The sequence below is a fragment of the Balaenoptera ricei genome, chromosome 10 (genome assembly GCF_028023285.1).
Source record: "Balaenoptera ricei isolate mBalRic1 chromosome 10, mBalRic1.hap2, whole genome shotgun sequence".
NCBI classification, from domain to species: Eukaryota; Metazoa; Chordata; class Mammalia; order Artiodactyla; family Balaenopteridae; genus Balaenoptera; species Balaenoptera ricei.
This window is the reverse complement of record NC_082648.1, coordinates 20,705,610-20,727,807: the sequence shown is the minus strand read 5'-3', so window position 1 is coordinate 20,727,807 and position 22,198 is coordinate 20,705,610. Positions and strand designations below refer to the sequence as shown.

The following is a 22,198-nucleotide window of genomic DNA, read 5'->3' as shown; positions in this document are numbered from 1 at the left end:
AGGTATTTGTTTACACATAGTCTTATTTTCAATGTGAATATGCTTTTAATGTTCAAAACAGAAGTGAACCTTTTGTACAACGTTGGTTATGTCATGAAGTTTATTTATAAGCTATTCCTGCGCTGTGAGCTTTTACACTGAAACATGTTTTCTTGCTTTTGTTGTAGTACGGAAGAGAAGAGAGTGACTGGACAATCACAGTATCCTGAATGGAAAAGAACAGGCTATCATTTGTGTGCTCTTGGGACAGACTGTTGCATTTGAATTATGAGAAATTTCTTTGGCTATCTGTTTTTAGTTGTGCATAATGTAGTTTGTATTATCCGTGTTACCAGGGCGATTGTTTCCTCATGCCAGAGAAGATGAATTGCAATCATCCAGTGGTAGTTTATAAACTTGCTCCTAGAAGCTTACCTTACCTTCTCTAGAAAGATGAGAATGGAAGCCATCTAAGCGCAGAATTTTCCTCCATAACCTGAGTGCTTCCCTTGGTACTTCAATCAGATAAAAAAGTGTTTATTCTTTAGCATAAGTTACGTTCTGCTCCTCAACCAAGCGAGTGTTTTTTGTGTTTGAAAGCTGATCTGAGTAACTTTCATAGGTACCATTTCCTGCGACACATCTTCATCCTCAGAAGGTTTTTTTTTTTTTTTTTAAATCAAGACTTTGAGAAACTGGATTTCCTCCCCTCATATTTCTTTCCAGGTCCCCTAAGTCCATCTTAGGGAAAATCTCTCCCTCCTTCCTGATGTCACGGTCTGCGCCAGGCTCTCCTGGTGCATCAGCAAGGCCCACCCCTGCCCTTTCCATATTGTGTTGTAATCAGCGGTCAGGCTTCACTACAAGACTGAGGGTCTTGTGCCTTATAGATCTTTGTATCCCCCTCCTGGCACATAACAAGGAATGAATGAACGAACATGTACCTTCTATAGAAGTGTACCTTCTTTGTTTCTATATTGTGAAATCTCTTTATTAGAATTTGTGATTGATTCTGACTTTGTATTTACCTCATATTGTCTTTATTTTCCATGGACTGCTAAGTCATTAGAGATGCTCAGAGTCATAGTTTGTTGGAGGAATGATTTCTTATTTGAAGACTGTCTTGGAATTAAAGTAATAGCTCTAGAGAGATCGTGATACCATATCAACGAAATGGAAATGATATATGTTACGTGTTAAACACATAAATGTTATGTTAAATACAGAATAAATCATATTTAGTTTTTTGATAGAAAGCAAAGAGGTATATACTCTGGTTTTTATACTCTGGTTTTATAGGTGCTCATTTCTGTTGGATGGGGATTGGATAAGCACATGGTTAGGGTACAGGGAGAGTGATTATAGATGATATTTTCCTTGTTTAGGAGCCATGAGTTAAATTGTATCCTGGTTTATTTAGGGGAAAGTCAAATCTTGATAGAAAACATTTACCCTTGGAAGGTCAACTCTCAGACATTATATTTTGGTTTCCTTTAGTCCTAATAACTTTCATCTTGCTGATCATATTTCATCCTCTTTTCAGAGCAAGGAAAAAAATTCTAAAAGTTTTGACGTGCTGGAAAATTTTCCTTAAGGCATTTAGCAACACATAGCAAATGGGGCTTTGATTCTTTTCCAAGACTTTTGGCCATAGAGTCTTTTTAGATAGGAACGGTAAAATGAAAATGAGGGAAGTATAAGATGAAAAGGAATGGTAAAAATATCTTTTAGGGGGCTTTTAATTGGCGATCTGAAGTCTTGGGAGAGTCTGTTCTTTTTAGGTAGGGCTGAAGTGCTTTAACTATCCTCTGCACAACTTTGTTCACCAAGTAGCATTCTAAGAGTATACATTTGCCTTGGCTAAATCCTGGGACCTCATTTTCAATATTGTAGTCTAGAAATGACTTAAGGTAATTCTAACCTGTCAAGTAGCCCATAATAGCCAGACTCAACATTCCTATGAGAAATGGAAATCATCTATTTGCCACAAATACATTTTATACTTTGCATCTCTGAATTTAGTATGGCGAGACATGTGCGTTGTAAGAGTTGGAGAGCAATATGTCTTGACATTATGTCTGTGTGATTTATTTCATCAAACCTTAAGAGCATTTTAAGCCCTTTCTACCAGACTCTGAAGATGAAGGATGTACATTTAAGGAAACAAGGTCTCCTAAAACAGAGAACACAATCTGCCATTCTCGTTTAAGTAATAAGACAGGAAATTGACTTTGACACTAACTTGTTAAATAGATTTAAAGGGAACAACTGCACATCTTTTTTCCTTGTGCACTATTTGTTTAATTGCAGTGGATTAATACAGCAAGAGTGGCACATTATAACTAGGCAATTATCCATTCTTCAAGACTTAGTTATCGTAACACTAATTGATCATTTAAGGCATAAGATAGGCTAGCATTAGGAACATGTGAGACTAATCTGCTCAAAAAGATCAACAAATTAATATTGTTGCTGATATTTGCATAATTGGCTGCAATTAGTTAATGTTTAATTGGGTCGATCAAATGGGATTCAGCAATTCACATGTGCATGAATATAAACAGAACTGGTGGCACTTAAAATGACAATGATTAACTTATTTTGCGTGTTCTCTTCCTTCCACTTTTTTTTCAGTTTTTACATTTCAGACCAAGTTCATCAGCCTTTTTCAAAACACATCAGTAGAAACCAAGATTTTAAAATGAAGCTTTCAGGCATTAGACAAAACCTGAGCATTTCCTAAAGCTATTCGCTATTAGGAATTTTCTTTGTTACAGTCATTTATCAAGGATTCAACTCATGATACGCCAAAAGAAGAGTCCATTTCAGGGATGTGTATCGTGCTCCCCAGAACCTGCAGGACTGAATAAACTAGTAATACCTGATAAAACCTTTACTTTCAAAAGGACAGAGGAAAAGTAAAAGGGAAAGAGGAATAAATGACTGAGAAAACTTGTTAGGGAATCACTTTTTTTTCTACCTGGTAAACACCGTTTATTCTTTTCTCAAAAGATTGTCACGAGATTAAAAAAAAAAAGATCAGAGGTAGCAAGAAAGCGCAATGTCACATCGATTATGTAACTTGGCAATGTCAGCCCTCCTGAAGATCTGGGAAGCCTACATTATACACCCTGGGTGAAAACTCTTCATCATATCTAGCTTTCTTGAAATCAGAGTACTCTGGGGCACTTAAAGGCAATTAATGAGTATATCTTGGTCAAAAGAATTGTAGGAACTTCTTATTAAAGCTTCGGTTTCAGCTCTGCTTTAGGGAGTTTGTGCTATAAAATTAGCTGCCAACATAAGCTTATTTATTTTCCCCATTCCCACTTAGTGCTCAATCACTGTATTTTTCCTTTTAAAGTTCCTTTTTAAAATTATATGTTCACTTTACCCTTATGATTGGGAAAAATCTATTTTAAGCAGGGAACGACAACATTCATTCGCTTTCAATGAGTGATATTTTCTAAAATATTTAGAGCAATAAACATTCATGAGCTGCACTAAAGCTTAGACAGGGGTTAGAGAAACATTGTAAGAGGGATCTTTGATTTCATGTCCTGATTCTAAATAGGATCAAAGAATTATTCCTTTAATGTGGATTTAGGATATGCAAAAACTTGTTATGAATAGTAATCCTGGTACATAATTTTAGTAGATGTTTATAACACCTATCACTTTGTTTTGCCACAAGTAGAATTTGTTCAGCTGTCTGTTTTCCAGATATCTCCTCACAAGAGGAGGCAGAGAGTACCACTCTTGCAATAAGCATTACTTATTAATTGACAAAGATCACAGAGATTATAATTAATTGGATCAGTTAACTTGATAAATGTTGATCGAGTACCCACAAATATGTGTCTAACACAACTCACAGTAGGGATTAGAAAGTTAGTTTTAGAAAATAAGTAGTATACAGACATTACCCTCATGGAGTTTATACTCTCCTACTTGAAGTTTTAGATATAAAAGTAATATTTAATACAGTTAGATGATAAGGAGACAAAGGTCAGAGCACATCTGTTATCGATGTGCTATCACGAAATCACAATAAACATTTTCATCTCATTTTTAAAAGAAATAATGTCCTTTTTTCCATTCCTTTCTTTCCTCTCGTGGGAAACTACTCAGTAGATTAGTATTTAAGGGTTCTTGGTGTGAATTACCTCCCGGTTTACTGTTTACTGCCAACCTGGTACATTTGTTAACTGCATTCCTTTGGAGCGATGTTAAGTTGTCATGGTACGTCTAACAAAAGAACACCTCAAATTACAGCATCCTTGCTGATCTTAAACTCAAAGTCAGGTATTATTGAAATAAACAAAATGTTCCTAGAGTGACTTTTTCTGGAAAATGTCAATTATGAATCAAACTGTTGAGACTGTTGACTTGAAAATGATGGATTACAGCTACTCAGAAAATAGCAGGTGGAAGACTAACTTTAATACTAAACAGGTTTTCACAGTTTGAGGTTTTAAAAGAAAGGCCATTTAAAGTATTGCAAAGAGATTCTTTTTTATCATTGCCAGAAAGTTCTTTTAAAAGTACAAAGGTAGAAGAAAGTGATTTATTTTCCATCTTCAGTATACATACCATAGTAAAAAATTTCTCAGATATTAATTTGAGGAAGTGATAAAGAAACATATCAATAGAATAGAAACATATCAAGTGTTTGGAGGTAAATAATTCCCTGGGATCAGATATATGTAAACATATTTGCTTTAGTGAATGATAAAGGCATGAAATTCAGTCTAAGCAAATGAGGTGGTCTTTAAAATCTGCTGGATACAAGTATTGAAGTTTTAAGTAATCTTTGTATACTTTCTGTCTGAAAGTATGTTTTGCATACCACATACCGATTAATAAGGTCTAAAACATGAGTTACATAATGTTCTACCTATGGAACCCACTGTTGGGATGGTAAAAATTGTGAGCTGTGATACGGGAATGAATTGAAATGTATTATCATTGACATGTATTTTCTCTACATGTCCACTGTCACAATGGCTAGGTTCCTTGTTACCCATCATTGAATGGAGACAATTGTAACTACAGAAGATGTCAGAGGAAGAACAAATGGTAGTAGAGAAAGAAAGGCAAAAAGTCGAACTTGCTTCTGTGCTGTCCAAGAGAACTCTTTCCTCATTCTGCCAGCCATCGGGATCTTCGGCTTTCAACATAGGTGCCAAGTACAAATAGTGCCAATTAGAAAGTGACTAAATATAGTGGCCAGCTTATCAGATAACCTTGAGATAATGATCTAACGGTCATGTTACATGGGAACTACTTTAGATTACTACCAATATGGTTAAGACTTTATAATTGCATAGTCTATAAGATCTATTATGTCATTTCTTCAACCATTTTATTTTAAGATCTGTGAAGCTTCTTGAGACTGAATAAAAGAATAAGTGGCAAGGAGTAGATTGTGACTTCTTTTTCCCCTTGGGAATACTATTTGCCACCATCCCCCTTTCCTTGGTGAAGGTTAACTGATTTGGAAATTAGTTGAATTATTATCATTTTGTTTTTAACTAAAATGTACAACACACTGCTATTTCCTCAAGTTAATTTCACAATGGTCATTAAAGTCATTCTCAAGGTCGAGAAAGGAATACAAATAACCTGCCTCAATTTCTACTTCACTGATAAGTGTTTGAAGAGTGTTGGTATTCAAGAATATGGCAGTAAGTAGATTTTGAATGAAATTTTAAAGATAAGCTGGCTAATATGTATGCACCTATAAATTCTGCAGATGGTCCCCTGTTGACGTAAAAGAATGCATGATCCCATAGTTAGCCAATAAATGGAGCCTAACCCCCTATGCTGAAGAATCTGTGCTTACTTGATATGGTGGCTGAGAGAAAAGTAGTGTGAGGAGGTAGTTTTTAAATCAGTTTATAGTTAGAAATGGGAGAATACCAGCTTAACTATGGAATTTTTAGAATGTGTTCTCTTGCATCTAAGTCTGATTGTAATGAAAAAGCCCCAGCCATTGCTTGTCTCAAATTTCTCTGGTTGTGTCGTGATTCTTGAGATTATCTTTAAGAATAATCAAGTAGAAAGAAATAAACATTTTATAAATAAGCCTTGGCTCTCATGAGCAATTGTTTAAAGATTATGTTAAAAGGATTTAAGCTCACTGAAAGCGTAATAATGGAAATGTGGAAAATATGGTGGGTAAAGGAAACTACCTCATTCTTCGAAGGCTTTGTAGAAGCACAATTAAGCATTCTAAAATGGCTTTGTTACATATGAACCATCTGGTGTGAAAGAACTGTATTTGTAATGTCTAAAGGACCTGGAATCATTGTATTTTGCTGGCAATAGACATATTCTTTATTGTTCGCAGGTTCCTCATCAAATTATACACTGATTCTGTCATCAATAAAACAATTTCAAGGATTCCTGTTTGTGTAGTCTCTTGAAATCAGCATTGTTGAATGCATAAAATAATAATGCTTAATTACCGTTTGTTGTTCCAAGGTTTTTGGTCATGGGATGTAAATGTAGTGTGGTGTTTTTAAACCAAAATGACTTTGAGAGAGAGAAGGAATTAAGCACACCAGAAAGACCTGAAACCATACCCCTGGCTAGAGTCTAAATATGTCTCATATTTTCAAACATGTGGATAAGAAATTCAATGGGCATTTAAGAGTTGTCCTTTCCCCTGGTATGGATCCGTCTTTAGGAAAATTTAACTTTGTCTTTTGCATTTTGAGCAGAATAAGGGGAATGGATTACTTCTTCCCATTCACTGTCATGAATCTCACTGATGATACAACACACACCCATATGTGGCTTTAGAATAAAGTGAAAGGCATTCGATTTAAACTTAGTGAACATCAATGATGTGTCCTTTTCATCAAACAGCGATGTGTATAAATTGCTCTCATAAGCACGTATCTTTGAGAGAATAAAGCCAGATGCAGTATCTCCGATGGTCACATATTTCATTCATTTTCTTGTGATTTGTCCCAACAATTGCAAGTGCAGCAAAACCTAAGGCTTCTCAAGGAGTTACTGTAAACTGAACTTAAAAGTGTCAAAGTGCTCAGTGACCCTCTTCTCCCAACCCTGTCAACCTGTGAAAATATTGGCCTTTATCAAGATCTTTATCAAGAAGTTACGTGCAGAGTTTGGAAGGTCCAGGTGAAGGTTATTAGTCAAGTTCTCTGACAGTGTCAATCCTCAAATCCCACAAGAGCGACAAAGATAGACCTGTCATTCCTGAGGGTGATGACATACATTCACTGGAGCTTATATGATTTATCAGATGAGACAGCAGTCTCCTTCAGGGTAGAAAGTGTCTCTTCTACATGGGTTTACTAACAGAAGCCCAAAAAAAACAAAAAACAAAAACGGGGAAGGGGGCAATTTTCAGCCTTTGTAATTATTTTTCTGTTACATTGATTCGATTTGATCTTAAGCATATTTTTTGAATCAAGAATTGATTCCACATACATGGCCTTTCATAGGTGCTTGACACCATCATATCTTTAGATGAAATGTTCTATGGTAGCCTGACACTATTTAAAATTGTGATGACTTGTAGAGTCACACTCCTGTAACCAACAAACCCACAGCCAACATGTAGACTCTTCTTCTGTGTGTGTAGAATCATCACTGGGCTTGTTCTCCAGCTATGTCTTTAGGCAGCAAGGATAGTTTTGATTGAAACCCATGGTTCATTCTCTCCAAAGGTCGTCATCAGGAAGTCAATAGGATTTTTGAAAAATTACAACCCTAAAGAGGTGGGTAGAGTGTAACACAAGAGCTTCACTTATGAAAACATTTTAGAGTTGCAAGATTCAGGCTGATTGTATCCTAAATGCAATATACCTATTTTTAAACTGAACTGATTGAATTAAAAGAGATTAAATTGCATTTGTTTTCAAGATAGTTACGATAATCTAGTAAACATTTCTCATCGATATCCATGATAATGATACGCAGAGGTGGTGCATGCTTTAATCTCTGGCATCCTCCAAGCCACAGCTGGATGTAACAAAACCTCTTGCTGTGCAGGTTGCCTAACAAGTAATGGTTAAGAGCCACCAACTGATCCTTTGATCTTCAACTAGCTACTTAAATTGGTGAAAAAATGGAGATCCTTGTAGTACCAACCTCATGCGTTACAAAGATTAATGAGTTAATATTGTAAGGTGCTTACAACAGTTCATGTGTAAAGCTGATGAGATTTGATTAAAAATAAGAGAATGAACACAAAGACAGAGGGGCTAATAGATACTTCACCATATGCTGGTGAAGAAGCTGAGATCAGCCCCTCCCTCTCGGCCTGGTGGGGGTGGTGAAACGTCCTAGATCCAGGGTGCAAATACTTGCCACAGGACAAGTGGCATCATCTAGCTCCCCTTACTGCATAAGGTGAGTTAGAAACGTGTAATCTGCTCAAGCCTGGAGATAAAAGCCATTAAGCAGTGGCTGGTAAAATTATTGAGAAGTAATCAGGTGTTTTCAGTTTTTAGAAATACAAATTGTTTCATGTTCCACATGAATATAACCATGATGGCTAATTTCATATGCCCATTTGACTAGGCTACGGCGTCCAGTTGTTTGGTGAAACACTAGCCTAGATGTTGCTGTGCAAACGATATTTTTTTAATGCGATTAACACTTTTTTTTTTTTTTTTTTTTGGCCGTGTCGTGTGGTATGTGGGATCTTAGTTCCCCAACCAGGGATTGAACCCACACCCCCTGCATTGGAAGTGCCGAATCTTAACCACTGGACCGCCAGGGAAGTCCGTGATTAACGTTTAAATCAGTGGAATTTGAGTAAAGCAGATTATTCTCCCTGATGTGGGTGGGCCACATCCAATCATTTGAAGGCCTTAAGTCATGTTATATATTATACATAAATATTATATAGGTTCTATATACATTGGTTCTGTTTCTCTATAGAACCCTGACTAGTACAACAGTAAACAACATTCTTAACACTCTTACTTATGGTTCCCTCTTCTTTTTTTTTTTTTTTTTAAATTTTAGCTGTTACATTCTGTGCAAATGGATTGCAATTTGAAGTCCACAGTTCCTATGGTAAGAATTTTGGTAGGAACTTTATAAATTTATTTATTTATTTATTTATGGCTGTGTTGGGTCTTCGTTTCTGTGCGAGGGCTTTCTCTAGTTGTGGCGAGCGGGGGCCACTCTTCATAGCGGTGCGCGGGCCTCTCACTATCGCGGCCTCTGTTGTTGCGGAGCACAGGCTCCAGACGCGCAGGCTCAGTAGTTGTGGCTCACGGGCCTAGTTGCTCCGCAGCATGTGGGATCTTCCCAGCCAGGTCTTGAACCCGTGCCCCCTGCATTGGCAGGCAGATTCTCAACCACTGCGCCACCAGGGAAGCCCATGGTTCCCTCTTCTAAGGAAGAAAATCATGTGCTATATTATTTCCTTTTGACTCTGTTGTCTTACCTAAGGCATGCCTAGCTTTCAGAAAATTGTTCATCGCATAATGCACCGGTGATAGTTTGTTCAGAATTCCAGGACTAGCTACGTTATACAACCCAAACTGACTAAATAAAGGCAGACCTCACCAGTGAAATTTCAGGCATCAGTGAGGAAAATATTTTTTAGTGTTGGGTCATGAAATACCCGATAAAATACTGTTAGTTTCGTGTTTCTTGCCTGAATCAATGTCCTTAGAATGCAGTGTGGCCGAAAGTAGATGGTAAGAACTCCCTTTTTGGTATAATTAAGGGATGGGGTTATTTTGTCAGGTGAGCAGTCATCTTGGTGGCAGAAATCAGTTTCACAGACCCACTAGGCTACAAGGGTCATCATGGAGTCATCTGGACCCTGCTGACCTCACACAGCACGGCCACCAGGTCCAACCCCGTACTTACTGATGCTCTCACTACCACACTCAATTTAGGAATCATCTTTGTAGTTGTCTGGACTTTTATTTACCTACCTTCCCCATATATTAAAGTTATATTTTGCAAGACAGTCTTTGTAAACTCCTAAGAGAACCAATCAGTCTGCTTCTCCAGTGATATTTGACAAGGCAATTTAAAGGCAATAAGAAGCCAAATGAGGTTAAGTGATGGGGACAGAGAACATCCAAAATAGCTCCTCATCAGTTTGGTTTTTGTCACATGGGAAAGTGATTTCATATTTCCTATGAGAAGAAATGGTATTTTTCTTGGGCTGGCTTTTGTCATAAGCACGAGGTTAATGTTTGCATTTTCTGCAAGAGTATTCCTCCACCCCAGTTTAACGCAAACTCTCTCTCTCTTTTTTTTGTTTTTTGGCTGTGCTGCACAGCATGCAGGATCTTAGTTCCCCAACCAGTGATCGAACCTGTGCTTCCAGCGGTGGAAGCTTGGAGTCTTAACCACTGGACTGTCAGGGAAGTCCCTGTAAACTCTCTTTAATGTCAATAATTCTGACACACTTCAACAGTTATTCTCCTGACGAATCACTGATTTGAACGGCTAGTATTCAGCTGAGCATATGAAGGCCACAGATGGTTCCGCTCTCATCCTTCCCCTCTCATCTAGATGACTATGAGAACTTATAATTTTTTATGTCAACGGTTGCCTCTCCCACTTGACCAATAACTCTTCAAAGGATTACATCTTTCTCATTCTCCTATCTTCTTAGAGCAAAATTCTTTAATCCTATTATATAATCAATCATATTATATAATTGTAAACAGTGGCAAATAACAATGACAATCATATAAGCAGAAACAAAACCTCACATGAAAAAGAAAACTTGGCACCAAAACTCAAGATGTGAAATAAGAGAAGAAAAAGAAACTCCATCAACATACTCACGTGTGGTGCTAGAAAATGTGCTATGGTGCACAGCAGCTGACATGTGTTATCTTACAGATGCAGCCTACATTGACAAGTATGTATTAACTATGATTATGTAGTATGTATTAAACACCCTGTGGAGTGCTCAGCATCTAGGAGGTACACAATATTTGTCAGCTCCACACTTTTCCTTGAAGCACCACTTAGCTCCAAGTATTGAAGACATCTCATCTGCAGACTTAATCTCACCTCATTCATGAGTTAATTGGAAACAGGTCTGATAGTACATTAACAGCAGAAATTCAGAAGCATAAAATTAGCTTTGCTGTCCTAATCCTAGCATCTGGTGTCTCTTGGATGAGCCCCTGGATCCCACTGCACTTTCTCCCTAACCCTCAACCTCCATGTCCATCCATCCTGATTGACTGGATGTCTGTGCTGTTACAGGTCTTTATAGGAATCACCCTGCTCACAGCCTCAGCCCATCTGACCGGGGCCCAGCCACTGCCTCAAGCCTGGACATCGTCTCTTCCTACCTAGACATAGACTAATCCAGTTTCCATCTAGATTGACTCCTTTGGAACAAAATCACTGCCTATTGCTCGATTATGATTATTGCTGAACCCCATCAACCAGACTGTAACCATTTATTATTGGAAATGACCTTGATTAGACCTGAGTTTGCCAAAACCCATGGACATGGTAATTCAGGCTGAGCCCTATCTCCCCCATCAGGTGGCATCTTGCCTGGCACTGTTTTTGTCTGCCAGCTTGCTCTTGATCTCAACTCGCAAGAGCTCCTTCCTGGCCCAAAGAGACATAAGCATTTAGCTTTGAAAATCATCTTAGCTTCCTGTTGCTTGGGCTTAATTTATTGTTTTTAGAGAGTGTCTTTTAAAATCTAAAACAACTACTGGATGAGTTTCGAAGTTATCTAAGACCTCACTACCCAAAGCATCATTACTAGACGAACAACGTGGGCCTCTCCTAGGCACTTGTTAGAAGTGCAGAGTCTCAGGCCCCTCCCTAGCTCTACTGAATCAGAATCTGCATTTTAACAAGGTAATTCATTTGCACATTCACATTTGAAAATGCTAATCTAAATACTTCTCAGCAAACATCAAATGGAGGTACTACTGAGAAACTATTGCGAGGTTAGAAAAAGATTTATTTGTTTATTTTTTTAAATATTTTCTGTTGGTTTTATATAGATATTCTTTATTTTGTTTAGGTTATATCTCTTTCTTCCCTCTATTATTATTATTATTATTATTATTATTATTATTATTATTATTATTATTGTTATATTTTTGGGCCGCACCTCGAGGTTTGTGGTATCTTATTTCTCCGACCAGGGATTGAACCCAGGCCTTCAGCAGTAAAAGTGCAGAGTCCTAACCATTGGACCACCAGAGAGTTCCCAGAAAAACATTCATCTGAAAGACAGAATCAATTTTATCAACAAAGGCATTTGTTCTGAAGTCGAAGTCATTTTACATCACTGTAATCAAGGTAGTCTTGAGTTTGCTCAAAACCCAACATGTGCAGGTTTGATTATGAAATGCACTTCCTGAATTGCTAATTACTTCTGAGTTTTCTCCTGGCACTTCCTTTCTGTCTCAGCCTCATGTGAGTAAATTATCATAGTGGTCTCCGTGAAAATTACCACACAGGAAACAACAGGAGACTCTTAATTACTGAATTCCCACACAGCATTTATTCTTTATGTTAGAGCCATTGGAGAGCCTCTGGGCATATATACACAATTAAAAAGATAAACAAGATTCCCAGCCAAGTTGCAGCTGTTCTTAACTTTCTTGGAACACTAACCTGGATAACTGCTTCCTTTTATATCAGAGTAAGTTCCCTGCCAGTGAGTTTGTTGTCTAATAACCTGAGGGACCGGAGTATGCTTGCGAGGCACTGCAGGTGCAGTGCTGGGCCCAAGGGATCCCAGTGGCTTTTCCTTCCCCAGCTCTGAGTGTAGTAGGTTTCTTAGAACCTGAAATTAGGGTGCTGAGAGGCAAGTCAGTTAGGTTTAGCTCCTACCAGAAGAATGTTTCTTGCTCTCCTGTGGACCAGATGTGACTCTTACATTGGCTGCACCGCACCTAAACCAGCACAGACAGAAGAAACAGCTGGCCCTTTTAGAAGATCATTCTTATGTTTAACGTGTTAGGAATTTTTTTTTTTCTAAAGTCTAAAATCCTTTTTGCTGCCAAATGAAGACATTTTCATACATATTCCATCTACAGACAGACATCTACACACTGGAGAAAATGATAGAATATTAGTGTTCAGTGTTCAATAATGCTTCTCTAGGTAAAACTCCTATTCTCCTCTTTGTGCCTCATTTTTTCTCTTTAACTTTTGTGTCTTTTTTAAAACCCTCTCAAAGCTCTCTTCTCTCAGCCTTCAGACTCCACACCTGGACGATGAGCTTTAGTAAGCTTCTGGGCAGTGGAGAGGACACCGTCCTTACAGGCAGCATTCCTTCTATACTTCCTGATATGATGCTCTTTTTCCTACATTGCTTTACACCCCCCTGGAGAATCAACTGTAGTTCTTTCTTCAGTGGTTTTTTCTTTTCAGCCATGGTGGTTGTCCCTTTTGCCCCTCTTCATCCTCGTTTAAGATTCTTTCTCCAGTTTGCCAGTAAATAACAGGTCTACTTCTAACTTCCAGATAGTCCTTGTGTTGCTAAAATGAAATTTGGTGTCACCAGTGATTAAACCAAGAGGAAACTCCAAGCAGTTGTAGTGTAATGCTGAGCAACAGACTGAAGTCAGGAGTTCTGGATGTGAGGCTCTCACCCCCTATCTCCTCCACCAGCTCCGCCAACTGGCCCCGTGACCTTGAACAGATTTAGTGCTCTAAAAAGAAGGACTTGGACTTCCCTGGTGGCGCAGTGGTTGAGAATCTGCCTGCCAAAACAGGGGACACGGGTTCGAGCCCTGGTCTGGGAAGATCCCACATGCCGCGGAGCAACTAGGCCCGTGAGCCACAACTACTGAGCCTGCACGTCTGGAGCCTGTGCTCCGCAACAAGAGAGGCCGCGATAGTGAGAGGCCCGTGCACCGCGATGAAGAGTGGCCCCCGCTTGCCACAACTAGAGAAAGCCCTCGCACAGAAACGAAGACCCAACACAGCCAAAAATAAATAAATAAATAAATAAATAAATAAATATTTTAAAAAAATAAAATAAAATAAAAATAATAATAAAAAGAAGGACTTGCATTAGTTGACTCCTTAAGTCTCTTCTTGCTCTAAGCTTCCTCAAGTCTGAGAAATCTGTCATTAGTGGACTCAGTCTTTTCCACGATCCTTTCCATCCCTCCACTCTCCTTTAATTTTTCTATTTTTAAGAGCTCATTTGCTTGAAAATTACTCTTAAGAGAGAATCTGAAGGTAATCATCTACTTTTAATAAAGGAAGTATTAAGGAATATATACAAAAATCCAAAACATTATAAAGATGGATACTTTTATCATTATGCACCCACCTCACAACTTTAATAAATAAAGTATTACCATTAAAGTTTAATCCACTCACTATTTTAATTTAATCCTCTCATCTATTGCCATTCCTTCTCTATACCTAGGAGGTAACCTCTCGTCAAGATAGTCTTTTTTTTTTTTTTTTCCTAATTAACAAACAGTCCCCTTCTATTGGACAATTAGGACTTGCCCATTTTTAAAAATTAATTAATTAATTTATTTATTTTTATTTTTGGCTGTGTTAGGTCTTCGTTTCTGTGGGAGGGCTTTCTCTAGTTGCGGCGAGCGGGGGCCACTCTTCATCGCAGTGCGCGGGCCTCTCACTGTCACGGCCTCTCTTGTTGAGGAGCACAAGCTCCAGACGCGCAGGCTCAGTAATTGTGACTCACGGGCCCAGTTGCTCCGCGGCATGTGGGATCTTCCCAGACCAGGGCTCGAACCCGTGTCCCCTGCATTGGCAGGCAGACTCTCAACCACTGCGCCACCACGGAAGCCCCCAAGATAGTCTTTTAGTCTTTAATGTAAATTCAAGTCATAGTGTTATCTCTGCAAGGGCTATTGTATGTTAGCCTAAGCTCTAGTAATAAAATAAATAAGTTATAAATACATTTATCAGGATTTTTGGCAGATGGAAAACACGCGAGGAGCAGAGTGTCCATCCCAGTGGAAAGAGCTGGCTCTGAGAATCATAATATACCTATATTTTGTCCTACGTGTGGACTTTCCCTGTTGCCGGTGTTTTATTTACATATGTAGGGCTCTTGCAACAGTACTAATTCTAACTTTTCTTTCCCATTTTGTAATTGCTTACCGTCCTTGTTCATTAGCTTTCTCTTTGGAAACTGAATATGGAAGAATATGGGAACAGTAGTGGTATCTACAGGAGAGAGACAAAGAATGACTACTTTAAGATTTATTAGTTCAACAATAAACTTGTTTAATTTAGAACACATATCAGTAATTATGTCAGTCCTAGCTGACAATCACCTGTAACAACACTTGGAGTTACTAGGATTTTGCTCTGCCCACAATGTTGCCAACATCATCTTTGCTTTTTCCTTACCAACCATCTTCCAGCCATACTGACCACCTTCCGGGTTCTCAAAAACATGCAGACCCATCTCTCTCCCAGGCCTTTCACACGTGCTCTTCCCTCTGCTTGGAGTGCTCTTCTGCTCTTCACAGGGCTAGTTATTTCTCCTCCTCCACCTCCTCAGATGGCCACCTTGTCTACAGTGGCTCCTCCCTCCCCTTATCTCATCTCAGCCCTCTCTTAGTTTTCCTCTAAGCATGTATCACAATTGCAATTTTACTGTCTCCTCCTTTAAAACATAAGCACTGTGTGGGCAGACACCTGTCTTCTTTACCAATTGCTTACCATAGTCTTTAGCAATAGGAGGGATTTAATTGTATCTTTTAAAAGAAAAAACGTAAGAGAGAGAGAGAAAGAAAGGAAGGAAGGAAGGGAGGAAGGAAGGAAGGAAGGGAGAAAGAAAGAAAGGAAAGAAAGAAGGAAGAAAAAGAAAGAAAGAAAGAAAGAAAGAAAGAAAGGAAGAAAGAAAGAAAGAAAAAGAAAGAAAGAAAGAAAGGAAGGAAGAAAGGAAGGAAGGAAGGAAGGAAGAAAGAAAGAAAGAAAAAGAAAGAAAGAAAGAAAGAAAGCAAAAGATAGGAGGGAAGGAAGAAGGAAGGAAAAGAAAGAGACAGAGTGAGTACTCACTTTCTTTATGTATAAATCTTGTGTCTTTTTTTTAAATTAGTAATTCATGGAAATATCCCTTGACTGTGGTTCAAGTCTTTGCCACATGAATCTTATTATATGGTAAATTGGGCATTTCATTTCTTCATTAAATTACTGGTTTGAAAGAGAATCTTGACATTTTCAAGTCCTTTAAATAGACTTAAAGCACCAGCACTAGCAGTCAAACATCTCTGGGAGGCTATTGTAGATTTTTTTTAAAAACTTTTAACTTTGAGATAATTACAGATTCACATGCAGTTGTAAGAAATAATTCACAGGAACCCTGTGTATCCTTCACTCAGGTGCCCCCAGTGGTAACATCTTGCATTACTATAGTACAACATCACAACCAGGAAAACGATTGTTTTTAACAAAGTGACAGTTTTTTTTTTTTCAATTCCAATTCTTTATTCATTCTCCATCTCTTTCACAAAAGGGCTTGAGGTAGTATATATAAAGGACAAATATAATACCATTGTTCTACAAGTAATTACAAAGGAGGAAAACAAGGTTAAAAGCAGATAAGAAAATAAGGTTAACTCTTGGGGCTAATTCAAAGTTTATAACCTAGTTCTCTGCAGAGTCAACAGATTCTAATTAATTCCCAACTGGAAACATGCCAACTCTTCAATGGAAGACAAAGCCTTTCTTAGTTCCTAAAACAATAAAACGTTCTCATAAGGGACAACTAAGTATGCTTATAAGAGACACAGTTTTTAATAACTTTCCTTGAATTACAGTGAATGTGACAACAAGTGGGGAACCACAGAGCTAACTCTTTAGCTAAATATCTGCCTCCTGCAAGACAATAGATCTTATCATAGACCTTCAGGGTCACTCACATAGCATCAAAACACTAGACGCTAAATTATCAAACTGCACAGTATTATTAAACTCCTATGAGTCAGTCACAGGGAACAGGCAGATCTACTCACAAATATTCTGGTTTTCCTCCTTCTGGATCCCTGTTAAGATTGCAATTTCCAGCCCCCTTGAAGTTAAGCTTAGCCTGTGACTTGCTTCAGGCAATGAAATATGAGTGGAATTGACATGTGTCACTTCCAAGTGGAAGCATTTAATTGGTGGTGTCAACGGCACCCCTCTTTTCCCTACTTCAGTGATGGCCGCGGGATCATGAGTTAGCAAGAAACCTCCATTATCCTGGGCCCCAAGAGAGTAAATGAAGCAGAGACCTCTGCCGACCCATGTTGGACTCATTGCATGAACAAGAAATAAACCTGGATGGAGGCTGAGATTTGATAGTTGTTCAGTACCATAGGTTAACTTGATAGCCCATCTTGGTTGTTATAGGAAAAAAAAAATCCCTTAAAATATAGTTACTTGACTATTCTATCTAGTCAGGTTCCTTTTCTTGAGGCTATCTATGCCCATTTCCTCCCATTGATGAGTGTGGAAAAGACTGGTTGCAGTATTAAATGGATCTTGCTGCCAGTTTAGCAGTAAGTATGATTTGGTCCTCATTTGCTCTGAAAATAATCTGTCCATGACACTCTACATGAAGATGACTCTAGCAACATACTGAAACTTTGGAAACATCTCACGACTAGTCCCATAAGAACTAGTTAACTCGTTAAAGGAGTTAAAACCCAAACCTAGAGGGTCAAGTGACCAAGTGAGATGGGAGGAAGTTGGCTGTTTGCTTTTGATACATCTGACGTCTCCCATTGCTGTGACTGCTTCCTGCACTTCATCCTTACAGGCACTGCTCACTCTTTGGTGATAAAAGGAAAGGGGAAAAGGTGCTCACACAAAGCATTTTTAATTATCTGTTAATTGGATGAAATGGCAATTAAAGTGCCTAAGGGCTATATGCATATTCACAGATTGTCTTCAAAGGGTACAATTACCAAAGCCAATGAAAAAGATTATGAGTTAATATTGGATTGTGATTTGGGGCAGAGGAGGGTGAGGTATGTTCAGATATCTTCCTCCAAATAGCTCCTAAGATTAATTCGTCTCTCTGGTTTTATATGATAATGTGTAGAGGTACAGTTTGTCTGGGAGCATAGCATGTTTGTCAAAGGAACAATTTCCACAGTGGGTAGTCACGGGCCATTTTCCTGATTGCTCTAGGTGTACAATACTCTAGAGGTACAGGATGGATTTCTTACTCAATATAAAAGTTTAGATAATATTTTCCATGATTTCCATGTCTAATATTATTTCCATCAGAAATAAGTATTTCTGCTTGTGGTAAAGATTAAATATAATATTCCCTTCGTGAATTTCCATGGGAACATAAAAACAATATTTTTGAGAGTAGTAGCAACATTTTCTTTCAGAGCTGCCAAAAAGAGTATGGAAAAGACATTTTGGGATACCATGCTGAACTCCTCTCTCTGCCTTGAAGAATATTTTGACAGTTAAGATTTAATGTCCAAGTGACAACGCAGTAAACATAAGTTCAAATTCCACAGGGCCCAGGAATGGATGGGAATTACAGGCACTTTACTCTGTCTGCCCGCGTTCTGCTCAGCCTCTGAGGTCCGTGCAGGGGAAGATGTGGAGGGGAAAAAAGCCACACACATCCCCAGGGCACCCTCTAAGTGCCTGAGTTTTTGTCACTATATTCCTGCCACTTCAGATAATGTAAGGCAGCTGGTGAAATATAAATGCTCAGTGACCACAGTTTGGAGATTTCCAAAGATAAAAGTTTTTTCAGTTACTTTGTGGTCAGGTCCATCTGAAAGAACCATTGACTTTTTTAAAACTATTTTTTAAATTAATAGATTATTATTTTTTAAATGTTAATTGAAATATAGTTGATTTACAATGTTGTGTTAGTTTCACGTGTACTGAAAAGTGATTCAGTTTTGTGTGTGTGTGTGTGTATATATATACATATATACATATATACACACATATATATATTCTTTTTTAGATTCTTTTCCATCATAGCATATTACAAGATATTAAGTATAGTTCCCTGTGCTATACAGTAGGTCTTTGTTGGCTATCTATTTTATGTATAGTAGTGTGTATATTTTAATCCCAAACTCCTAATTTATCCCCCCCTCCCTTTCCCCTGTGGTAACCATAAGTTTGTTTTCTATGTCTGTGGGTCTATTTCTGTTTTGTAAATTCATAGATTATTTTTTAGAGCTAGTTTAGGTTTACAGAAAAATTGAGCACGGGTACAGAGTTCTCATTCTCTTCCTTCCCCCATTCCCTTATTATTAACGTATTGCAATAGTGTGGTACATTTGTTACAATTGATGAACCAATACTGATATGTTATTATTTTTTAAAATTTATTTTATTTTTATTTATTTTTGGCAGTGTTGGGTCTTCGTTGCTGCACACGGGCTTCTCATCGTGGTGTCTTCTTTTGCTGTGGAGCACGGGCTCTAGGCACTTGGGCTTCAGTAGTTGTGGCTTGTGGGCTCTAGAGCGCAGGCTCAGTAGTTGTGGCACAGGGGCTTAGTTGCTCCACGGCATGTGGGATCTTCCTGGACCAGGGCTGGAACCCGTGTCCCCTGCATTGGTAGGCAGACTCTTAACCACTGCACCACCAGGGAAGCCCTGATACGTTATTATTTATTAAAACCCATACTTCACGTAGGGTTCACTTTTGTGTTGTACAGTTTTATGGGTTTTGACAAATGCGTAATGTCTTATATCTACCATTATAGTATCAGATTGAATAATTTCACCTAAAAATCCCCTGTAAGAGACATTGACTTTTATAAGTATTTAAGAAGTGTGTTCCCAGCCTCCTGGCCCTCTGGACACAGTCTAGCTACACAGGGCTGAGTACTGTAACTGAGAGGTGCTCTGTAGTAATGAGAGATGTGTGGCCTGGTGGTAAAGTGAATTGGCCCTGCTCTGCCACTGCCACGTCATTTAGCCTCTCTCATCTGTAAAATGGGGCTAAGTATATAGTACTTTGTACGTGAGTATTAGATGAGATTATACATGTAAAGAACTTAGAACAGTGCCAGGCAGATAGCAGGTACTCCATACATTTTAGCTGAAATGATTATTCAAAAATGAACGTAGATGTAGAACTAAACACATACACACATATACACACACATGAGTACAAGTTAAATTAGGAAAATCCAAATAAGTTCAGTGGGTTGTATCAATGTCAACATCCTGGTTGGGATAGAATCCTACAGTATTGTAAAATATTAGTTATCACTGGGGAGATTGGGCAAAGTGCAGCTCTATTATTTCTTACATGTAGCATGTGAATCTACAATGGTCTCAATAACAATTTCAATTTAAAGTAATTCAGGCGACGGGGTGGGGTGCAGTGCTGTAGGGGTTACCAGTTAGAGACGGAGAAATGGCAACGGGGGATCATTGATCACACCCCACCTGGGAACCAAAATCAGCTGTCAGGACCTTTGGGAAAAGCTGGGGAAATTTGGATACGGAATGAGAATTGTGTTCTTATTTTTGTTAGAATTGACCTGGGTATTGTGGTTATAGAAGGAAAAAAAAATGAATTTAGTGCTTCAACTCTTCATGGCCTGAACCTGCAAGGCTGTGACAAGCTGATTATTAGAAAGCTTCCCTACATAACTCTTTTTTTAAAAAAATATATTTATTTATTTATTTATTTGGCTGCACCGGGTCTTAGTTGCAGCACACAGGATCTTCAGTTGCAGCATGTGGGATCTAGATCCCTGACCAGGAATATAACCCGGGCTCCCTGTATTGGGAACGCAGAGTCTTAGCCACTGGATCCACCAGGAAAGTCCCCCAACGTAACTCTTTACTTTAGAGTTATAATCACCACCACGCTCTCAATGTCTGCTCAAAATTTCTAGAAGAGAAACTCAGTAAGCCACAGCAGGCCATTATTTTGCCCAAGACCTAAGCCTTTAGATATTGCAAACAAAAAGTCTTTCTATAAGAGGGTCACCAGCTCTACGGGACATATTCTCAATAAGGGATTATTAATCATACATTATGTGCAAGCTTCCTCCCAAAATGAACTACCCAGATATAAAACAGAACAACAGGCTCTACTGAGGATTCAGCCTCCTTGAGTTTAAATGCCGCAGATGTATTCCCAGCAAGACAAATGAATGAGTAATTATTACTCAGCACAGTGATAGACTGTATGCTTTAGACAGTGTCATTTTGACTTTAGCCAAGGCGTTTAATGTCCCTGTTTGTAAAACACTTTGTTCCCATAAACAGCTAGATCTTGGGAATTTCCTTATTGTCTAAATTTCAAGTTCTTGCAGCTGAGGAGTGCATTTCCAGGCATGAAAGTTTAGGGAATGCCTTTTCACCTACTGAAGATATTCACATTGCTTAGAAGTTTTAGATAAAGAACTGCTCTATCTCAGCTTCAAAGAATTGTAATAACATGTGCATTTTTTTCCTCTCTAAAGATCTTTTGTCGACCAGGCTCCTCTCTTTCTGGTCTTTTCTGATAGAAAGTTACCAGCATGAACATGCTTGTGGTATTCCTGGAACTGTTATATTAAACTAAATTTTTAAAGGTATTTTGAATTCAAATATGAAAATAAGCTCCCGTGGGTTATTCTTCCTGAGTGTAGATATATATATATATATATATATATATATATTTTTTAACATCTTCATTGGAGTATAATTGCTTTACAATGGTGTGTTAGTTTCTGCTTTATAACAAAGTGAATCAGCTATACATATACATACATCCCCACATCTCCTCCGTCTTGCGTCTCCCTCCCACCCCCCCATCCCACCCCTCTAGGTGGTCACAAAGCACCGAGCTGATCTCCCTGTGCTATGCGGCTGCTTCCCACTAGCTGCCTATTTTACATTTGGTAGTGTATATATGTCCATGCCACTCTCTCAAAAAATATGGAACGCTTCACGAATTTGTGTGTCATCCTTGCACAGGGGGCCATGCTAATCTTCTCTGTATCGTTCCAATTTTAGTAAATGTGCTGCTGAAGCGAGCACTAAATATATATTTCCATTCCTATTTTTTAATTATAAAAATGTGGGGTTTTAAAAATATTTATTTATTTATTTGGCTGTGCCGGGTCCTAGTTGCAGCACGTGGGATCTTCGTTGCAGTGTGCAGGAGCTTTTAGTTGCTCCATGTGGGATCTAGTTGTCTGCCCAGGGGTCGAACCCGGGTCCCCTGCATTGGGAGTGCAGAGTCTTAGCCACTGGACCAGCAGGGAAGTCCCTATACAATGTGTTTTTTTTTTTTTTAATTAATTAA

General features: G+C 38.4%; 1 protein-coding gene and 1 non-coding gene across 6 annotated transcripts in view; one reads left to right on the top strand and one right to left on the bottom strand.

Annotated features, from left to right (window-relative positions):
• BCAT1 (branched chain amino acid transaminase 1) overlaps positions 1 to 2,397 on the top strand; it is a 106,428-nt gene extending 104,031 nt beyond the window's left edge. For all 5 annotated transcript variants that reach the window (XM_059935462.1, XM_059935463.1, XM_059935465.1 and 2 more), the window contains one exon: positions 168 to 2,397. In XM_059935462.1, coding sequence (XP_059791445.1) covers positions 168 to 209 — 42 coding nt within the window. In that variant the 3' untranslated portion in view covers positions 210 to 2,397. The remainder of the gene's footprint in view (positions 1 to 167) is intronic.
• A 19,425-nt stretch (positions 2,398 to 21,822) lies between these two features.
• LOC132373886 (U6 spliceosomal RNA) lies at positions 21,823 to 21,930 on the bottom strand. The gene has a single exon (XR_009505542.1). It is a non-coding gene; the product is annotated as a U6 spliceosomal RNA (small nuclear RNA).
• Between the last annotated feature and the right edge of the window lie 268 nt (positions 21,931 to 22,198).